Source organism: Lepidothrix coronata, unplaced genomic scaffold (genome assembly GCF_001604755.1).
Source record: "Lepidothrix coronata isolate B3197 unplaced genomic scaffold, Lepidothrix_coronata-1.0 Scaffold115, whole genome shotgun sequence".
Lineage (NCBI taxonomy): Eukaryota > Metazoa > Chordata > Aves > Passeriformes > Pipridae > Lepidothrix > Lepidothrix coronata.
The window spans coordinates 1,598,490-1,607,505 of record NW_016690295.1 but is presented as its reverse complement, the minus strand read 5'-3'; the positions used below and the strand labels follow the sequence as shown (position 1 = coordinate 1,607,505).

Below are 9,016 nucleotides of genomic sequence, written 5' to 3'. Positions count from 1 at the left end.
TTGCGCCCTGGGAGATCCCAGTGTCAGTGGTACTAACACCTCTTTTCCTCCGTGGTGTTTACATGATCAGCAGCTTTAGTCTCAGTGACTTTTTGCCTGTAAAGGAGCCGGGTGTGTTTGTAAATGACAGGCAGTATAACCCACCATCTGCCTCTGCACTGCCAAGAACCTGTTCGGGAAATCCAGATTCCCGCCCCAGAGCTCACATCCCGGCATTTTGCTCGTGAAGAGCTTACCCAGAGCAGTCTGTGCTACAGTGGGGAGTTCGTGGGGAGCCCTGGGATTAAAAGGCCCGGCAAGAAAAGCTTCGGAGGGAAGCAAGCGGCAGGATTTAAGGAGAGAGCAACCCCAGACGTGTACGAAACGCAAACCCGCTGTGGGTTTCTCTCTTCCTCAGATAAAAGTACCTGCGAGCCAGCCTAAACGCTGCCCGCGGACGACTAGTCAGAACAAGCCCAAACTCCAGAGCTCAAATTAAAATGTTTCCTCTGCGCGACTGCCTCCTGCGCCGGGAGTTTCCTCGCCTGCCCCACACCTGCCCGCAGCCCCACAGCGCCCTGTGCCTCGGCAGCCCCGCTCCGCTTGTGCCTCGCTGCCCGGCAGGGGCCGCGGCCGGGCGGGCGCTACACGAGGGACTCGCAGACGGGCACCGAGTCCGAGTCCTGGCTGTGCATGGAGCTCAGCCCCGTGTCCGAGTCCTCGTCGTTGTCGGCGCGGTCCTTGCGCAGCTCCACCCAGCCGCCCCCCGGGGTCGCCGCCGGCCGCCCCCCGCCCGCTGCCCCGCGGGGCTCCGCCGGCGCCTCCGCCACGTCCAGGGTGCCCAGCGTCTCCAGCAGGCGCTGCAGCTCCCGTTCCTTGTCCTCCCACGCCCGCTGCGTACAGTCCAGGTCGGTCTTGACGGCCTCCAGGTCCGTGCTCAGCTTGAGGCCGATGTAGAGGCTGGTGCTCAGCTGGGTCTTGACCCGCTCGTGTTCCAGGTGCAGCTCGCCCTCGCCGCCGCCGCTCAGCTCCGTGGTGTCGCAGTCCGTGTCGGCCAGGCCGGGTCCCGCCGCCAGCTCCAGCTCCTCCCGCCGCCGCTTCATCCAGCGCTCGTTGAGCTCCTCCTGGATCTCGGCGGCCAGGTGCTCCAGCAGCTCCTCCTGCTGCGCCCGCTGCTCCTGCAGCTGCAGCACCTCCTCGCACTTCCTGGCATAGTCCTCCTCGGGGCGGCCGGCGGGGGGCTGGCCAGGCTCCGGCTCCCCGGCGCCCACCAGGTAGGTGTCCTGCACGTAGTTGACGCCGTGCCGCTTCATGCGGTCCAGGTGGATCTTAGCCTCGTACCTGTCGATCTCCCGGTCCAGCTCGCGGAGCCGCTGGATCTGCTGCCGGATGGTGTGGTCCTGCGAGAGCACCAGGTGCACCAGCGTCTCCATCCTCTCCGCCGACGAGGCTTCCCGGGCCAGCGGCTGCTGCCGCTTCTTGTTGATCTTGGCCAGCTTGCGGAAGGCTTTCCGCACCACCCGGCGCTGCCGCTCCTGCGTGAGTGCCAGGCTGGCTCGGGCCGCCCCCAGGCCGCGGCCGGGGCGCTCCTTGCTCAGCACCACCCGCGCCTCGGCGCTGCGCGGACCCGCGTTGGGCAGCGAGGCCTCGCTGCGCACCAGCACGAAGCGCACGTTCTCCTGCTCGTCCCCCCACGCCACCCAGAGCCGCAGGATCTTCGTCTTGTTGGGCAGGATCCTCTCGAAGCCGCGCCACTTCTCCACGATGCAGTAGGAGTGCGGCGGCCCCGACAGCATCCCGCCGCCGGGCTCGGGCGGCGCCGGGCACTGCCGCCGGTGGTGGCTGTCCTCCAGCAGCACCCGCACCACGTCCGAGCAGGTGGTCCGCCGGGAGAGCCCCGAGATCAGCTTCTCCTCCTGGCAGATCCACACCGAGATCTTCCGCTCCTCGGGCTCCATCGGGGGCGGCTGCGGGGCGGGCGACCGGGGCCGCGGGCTCAAGGCTGGCCGAGCAGCCGCTCCATGGGCAGCGCTCACGGGAGGCGCGGCGCAGCCCGTCCGCCCGGCTTCAGCGCGGCCGGGATGCCGGCCCTCCCCTCCCCGCCCGCGGCACCCCGCCCGGCCGCTCCACCCCTTCCTGCCCGGTGCGGGGCCGCCGGGGGCGGGGGGGCCGGCCCGGTGCGCTGCGGACCCGTCGCGGTCCCGTCCGCTGCCTGCGCTCCGCCGCGTCCCGCCGCCTCCCGGCTTTCCTCTCCCCACGTGGGCGCCCCCGCGGATCACACCCCGAGATCCGCCGGCGCGGAAACTTGGGAGCAGGTCACCGTCGTCTCCGTGTCTTCTTTCCCCTCGCCCCGCCGCTGCCGGGAACGAGCGAGCGAGCGGCGTCGGGGGATCTTCCAAAGTGCCGAGGGACAAGAGCGAATCCTGGAGCTTCAAAGGGAGAGCCAGAACTAGTGAGGAATTTCCAGTTTTAGTAAATCATCCGCCTGTAATTAGGAAATTCATGTTTGCAAAGCACTTCGCAGATGAAATATGCAAAGGACGGGAATGTCTAAGTGTTATTAAAATACTAGCTGAGCCAGATTTTAATGGGAGCTTGCTGTGTACTTTGATGGGAACAGGATCGGTCTCCGAGTGCGGATTAAAATGAGAAGATGTAAAAAATGGTAATAAAACACAGGGTTGCGGCACTGATTTTCATGGTGCGATTGCATTGCAGGGTTCACGGACCTGGGCTTTTCTACATGGTTAGAAGAGTATTATAGTGGGTAAAGGGGGAAATCTCTCTCAGACCTGGAGGCTGATGAGTTTTAGAGCCAATAAAACTGGTGTGCCGTGCGGAGAGGGTTTTTGTGTGAATAAGTTTTGTGTTCCAGTCAGTGGAATAGAACAGCGTAGTGGCATTGTAGCCTAACTACTGTAATTCTGCTGTTTGAAACAGTGACGCTGGGGCACACAAAATAGCGAGTTAACAATTATGCAGCCTAACGTCCTGTTCTTCCCTAAAGTAACAGGCTCGGTGTGGGCAGCTGCTGCGCCGGCTTCTCCCGTATTTACGTGGAAAGACTAGTCCTGGGGAAGGAAGCCTGCCTTCTGCCCGGGCTGCGTAAGGCAGCTAATTACGGTGGTGGTTTCTGACGTGCAGCCTCCTGTCCCGTGAGGAAGTGGGCAGAGGGACCACCGAACGCCAGCATTCCTGGAGCTGCAGATCACACGGATCGTGCGCCTGCCGCTAACGTCCCTTTCCTGTGTTATTGCAGGTTAAATGATTCCAAACCGAGGTGGCCGCTGCGTGTTGCAACAAGGGCACACAAGACGGGGGTGTTGGTAACAGGCTGGGTTTTGCTCCCTGACCACAGCCGCCTTACGTTAATGTTGCGTGTTCCTGTCCAACGGTAGTCTGGCACTGCCAATTCCAGAGGCAAGGCATTTTGCTCTCCTGATGTATCAGAAGTGCTAGATTGCTGTGCTTTGTGTAGAGAAAGCGTTTGCTGACGGAAGGTTATTCCGAGGTGTGTGGGCTTTTTGTTCGGTGCGTTGATTATGCCTGAAAGCATCATTCACTCCAGGGCAGAGGAAGGTGGGTCCAGCAGGGGCAGTCCTGTGAGAGAACAAAATGGTCTTAACCAAGGGGGTCTTCAGGACTCTGGGGCAAACCTGACAGCTCACACTGCTCCAGAATGATAGGATGTTGAACAGGAACGGGATGTGAAATGTAACCATATGATTTAGCTTTGCCTCTGGAAGGCTCAAGATTTAAAAAAAACCTTCAGAAGAGTAGGAAAAGAAAAGCCTTGTTGCTCTCATCAAGCTGGCAGAAACTTGGAAATTAAGACCATTCCTCATTGTCTTTTGCAGAATCAGGTGCAGCATAAGGGGTAATGAAGCAGTGAGAAACTGTCCAACACCTTTAATGGTGATTCCTTGCCTTTCCCATTTAGTTTTGATCTTGTTTTACATGTGTTTCCTATGAGAATGTCTGTACCTACTTTCTTCTGGCAAAGAACAGTACAGGAAGAGCAGGGTGTGATGTGAAGAAACATCTTATGCTCGCCACAGGTCAAGCTGCTCCAACTTGTCTGACTGCCTATATCTACTCAGCATCCAAGCCTGGCTTTGTGCAATGAAATTGGAAGATGATCGTTCCATCTTTCCTTGACCACATCTCTGTGTATGGAAAACTGACTCTGCCTACCCAGTGACACCCCCAAGGCAACATTGCCAGAGAGAGAATGAAGATGTTGGCAGTTTGGTCTGAGGCAGTAATTGTAAGAGCAAGATCAGAGAAGCAAACACTTGATTTTGGTAGGTAGGATATGCGTGGTAGATCTATGGTTAAAAAGATGGCATTAGAAATTCACATTGTTGGATCTCAAGTTTAACCCTCAGGAATTTTGTTTTAGTCTCTCTGCAAACTCAGGAACCTGCCAGCAAAGCTTCAAAAGTTTGAAATGCTTATATGCTTGAACTCCACCTGAAGCAAAGTTTGGGCCCTGCTGTGCTGAATCCCAAAAGGCAAATGAATGCAGGCAACCCTTTGCCTTTCCTCTCAGGATCTTAAAGCATCCTACAGAGGATGGTTTTATCTTATTTTAAAGATAAGAATGCTATGGTATAAAGGAATCCGGTGTCTTGCCTAAGGTTATGTAGTGAGGCAGTAGCAGTGTCACAAAACAGATCAGGTTCCTTCACTCTGGTACCATTAGTCACTGAACTCGACTGCCTAGTGCTCCGCCTCCATCCTCTCCTTCTCTCCTTCTTTTAATTATTCCATGAGAAAGGGAGATGAGGAAGAATACATTAGTCCAACAACTGCAGATGGTGATAAAACGAAAGTGCAAGCTCAGCAGACAACATGTACCTCCGGTGAAGCAATAGGAGGCAGTGCCATACGGGCTTCTTCAGGCATCTCCTCCCTGGTGAAGGCAAACCTCCTTCAGTTCACTGTCCTCAAGTGATGTGCAGAGAGGGTGTCATTAAAATATCAATTTGGAGGGAAGGACACCTGTTCGTTCCTCTCTTCACCCCCTTGTCCACAGAGCAGTGATGTGTGAGGTCTTCTGTAATTTCTGAAACAAGCATATCACATAATTTAAAGCTTAAAATGTAGTAAATGGTCTGTTGGAATGCAGAGGCTGTTTCTATACTGCCATATCAATACACAGCTGACAGCGCGCTCTTTTTCTGAGGCACAAACTTCCTGGACAGAATGCATTCCAAAAAAACACTGCATGGCCTACATTTCTTTGGTTTGTTTTATAAATTGCAAAAATTCAAAGTTGATGATACTCCTAACAGCTGCCTAAGCCCCAAAAGGAGATTTATGAGCTTAATATTTTAGGCTGTATTGAAAAGTTCAAGCCCAGGTATAGACTAGTTTATTTTTATCCACTGCAGGAGAATTACAAGGCCAAGTGATGGGAAATCAGATATATTTTGGCATTTCACATGAAGTTCTATTTCTTCCTTCTTTTTCATTGAGGCGTGCAAATAAATTACAAGTCTTTTGTGATAAGAACAGCTTTCCTATTACAGGGTTGGATAGTGAAGTGTCTCTCTTTTTTTGTTTGTTTGTTTGAGCTGAACTACCAGAATGAAATTGCAGCCCTGATATTTTTAATAAGTAAAATGATGCAAGTCTTCATCTTAAATCCTTTGAATCTAAACCAAGTAAATACAAATGTGCTTTCTGCTTCTGCACTTCATATAGCAGGAATGTGGGGGAAGTCCTAGAACACTGTGGTTGAGACACAAAATTAATTTCTTTCAAAAACATTTAAATGGAAAAAGTATACAGAGTCGGATTCAGGGTATTTTTCTTTTTTTCCACAGTGAAGTTGCTTTTACTTTTTAGATCACTCTCAGGACAATTTATTTATTTTTCCTGAGGTTACAGTTCAAAAGAATACAGCCTATGTGAGATGAGTAAAGGCAGGCTGCAACTGGTAATCTATTGAGCCATCACTGTCTGGAGAGGTTACTCTTTGTTGTGATGCTGAACAGCAAGGCTGCTTTCCCAGCTCCTCTTCCTACATTCCTGTTAATCTGATTTTGTGATGTTTAGAACTTGGTCCCTTATACTTGCTGCTTTCTAACACTTTGCCTCAACAAACTTGGATGAAGCCCTGGGACATAACTTTACTGTAGTGTTACAGACTGCTGCAATGGTTGCTCACCTTTACAGACAAATGAATGGGGAACGGGCTACTTGAGCTTACAGGTCACTCTCTCACGGGTGCTTTTTCCTTTAGTACCTAGTTTTTCCTGATAGTATAGAGCTGAATAACCAAATCATGTTGGAATAACCAAATCATCCATAGTTTAGCATGCATTGAATAAAGCACTTGAAAAACTACCTCTCTATTAGCAGCAGTATGCAGACTTCAGTCAAAACAGTTTGTGGTCTTAGACTTTCATTTGAAAGGACGTTGTTCAGTTTATATCTGAGCAGCTTTAGACCTGAGAGAATGCTTCTTACTTTCAGATATTCTGTTAAAGCCACTGAAGGAACTGGCACTTTTGATAAAGATGACTTGTAAGGAGCATAAGGAACTCTTGAACTGCTTCTGTAAGCAATGAGGTCTCTGAACTCTTGATCCATTTCCTTCAGTCTCTTGCATCTGATGGGTACTATCTCACTTCTGAGTGCCATCTATGCAATTAGTATGGTTGAGATATCTGGAAATCTGGAGTAATTCCTTGCTTCACATCTTACATGATACTTATATGCTTATGGGATCCATTTGGGAAGACTGTGGTGTGGTCTGTTTGCATAATAGCTGCCAATACTGGGTTATACTGCTTTGACTACTTCATCCAATCCAACTTCTTCTTTTTTAATGTGCACACACCCAGACTACAAACGGGTATGTCAGGAGGAAACTGTCTTCCAGTGAAATCAGTGGGGGCTGCCTGGGTAAATCCCTCTGCAGTGCTTTCAAACTGCAGGTATGTCTATAGACTGCCATTAAAGAAAATTATGAAGACATATATTTATATTTAAGTACAGCCTTGGAAATCTTGATGTGCCAGATGTAAATGCACAGGAAGAAGAGACTAGCTCTACTTTGAAGGCCTAACCAATGCCGTGCAGCAGGTTAGGGGCACAGCAAAGATCAGTGCTAAGAATCTTTGAGCTGTCTCTAACAATTTGGTTTTGTTTGTTTGTTATGTGCCTCTGACTCCTAGGATGGAAAAGAATCCCTCTCCCTTTAAACCTCATGTTTCAGATTTTCTTTTCTTACTGAATGCTTTTAGTATAAATGAAGAAGAACAGAAGAAGCTGACCAAAGCAGAATTCAGCTTTTGTCTTTATCATGTGCATAACAGATATACAAACTTTTGATTCTATGCAAGTCAGTGGAGCTGCACTACTAAGCTTTGGGGGAAAATACAAGAAAGATCAGACTCGAACGATGGCTATAACCTTCCTTCTCCAAAAAACGTTAAATGTACTCTAATAGATTAGTCTTAGCTTGAATACTTAGTCCTCATTGATCAAAAAAGGAATGAAGAACTAAGTATAGTGACATTCCTTTCCTCTAGAGAGGGGTGCTGCTTACTGGGGCTCATATTGGGGTGTCACCGAGAGGCTGCCAAGCCTCACCCAGTTCTCTATTGACTGCTGCTGCTCTGTGTCAATGACCAACTGGTGTGCATGAAACTCTGCCTGAGAATGAATGAGGAGCTGATTGAGAGCTTATGGGCCAGGATTAAAGGGAGGGCGGGGACAGGTGACACCCAGCCAGGAAGACTGAGTGGATGAGACCCTCTACGGACAAACAGGAGCAGCCTCATGTTCACAAGCCCAGGTCCTCATAGGGGACTTCAACCACCCTGATATTTATTGGAGGGGCAACAGAGCAGGGCATGGGCAATCCAGGAGGTTCGTGGAATGCCTTGACAGTAACTTCCTTCTCTAAGTGCCACAGGAGTCAATGAGGGATGGTGCTGTGCTGGACCTTGTTCTCACCAACAAGGAGGTGCTGGTGGAGAACTTGAAGCTCAAGGGAAGCCTTGGCTGCAATGATCATTAAATGGGTATTGTGTCCAGTTCTGAGCTCCTCAGTACAAGAAAGACAAGGAGCTACTGGAGAGGGTCCAGCAAAGGTCACAAAGATGACTGGGGGTCTGAAGCATCTCTCTTTTGAGGAGAGACTGTGGGAGCTGGGCCTGTTTAATCTGGAGAAGAAAAGACTGAGAGGGCATCTCCTTAATGCATATAAATATCTCAAAGGGGTGTCAAGAGGATGGTGTCAGCTCTTTTCAGTGGTGCCCAGCAACAGGACAAGGAGCAATAGCCACAAACTAAAACACAAGTTAAATTCCACCTCAATATGAGGAACAACTTTGTGTCAAGGGTAGCAGAGCACTGGAACAGGCTGCCCAGGGAAGCTGGGGAGTCTCCCTCTCTGGAGACATTCAAAACACACCTGGATGCATTCCTGTGTCACCTGCTCTGGGTGACTCTGCCTTGGCAGGGGATTGGACTGCATGATCTCCAGAGGTCCCTTCCAATCCTGATGATTCTGTGATCCTGGGAAATGGTGAAAGGCAGCAAGAAGGGTGTGCAGCAAATTCACAGCCCTGGACTTCAGGAGAGCAGCCTTTGTCCTCTTCAGGGATCTGCTTGGTAAAGAACCATGGGAAAAAGCCCTGGAGTGAAGAGGGGCCCAGTAAAGCTGTTTAATATTGAAGGATCACTTTCTCCAAGCTCAGAAGTGATGCATCCCAACAAGTTAAAAGGAAGGCAAAAATACCAGCACACCTGCATGGATGAACAAGGAGACCCTGGACAAACTCAAATACCAGAGACATTGTCCAAACATCCAGGGATCAGGTTAGAAAAGCTAAAGCCCTGATGGAACAAAATATGGCCAGGGATGTTAAGAACAACAAGAAACGTTTCTATAGGTATATTGGTGATAAAAGGAAGGCTAGGTAAAATGTGGGTCCTCTCCATAAGGAAAAAGGACACCTGGTTACCCTGGATATGGAGAGGGCTGAGGTATTCAATGACTTTTTTGCCTCAGTCTTCA

The 9,016-nt window shown here is 50.7% G+C and overlaps 1 protein-coding gene across 1 annotated transcript; it reads right to left on the bottom strand.

The window, feature by feature from the left end:
* Window positions 1-623: 623 nt before the first annotated feature.
* RASSF10 (Ras association domain family member 10) lies at window positions 624-1,937 on the bottom strand. Its single transcript, XM_017824974.1, has one exon. The coding sequence runs from the start codon at window positions 1,935-1,937 to the stop codon at window positions 624-626; it is 1,314 nt and encodes a 437-aa protein (XP_017680463.1).
* Between the last annotated feature and the right edge of the window lie 7,079 nt (window positions 1,938-9,016).

Coding starts and splice junctions, on each gene's coding strand:
- RASSF10 (XM_017824974.1), bottom strand. CDS start 1,937: ATGGAGCCCGAGGAGCGGAAGATCTCGGTGTGGATCTGCCAGGAGGAG.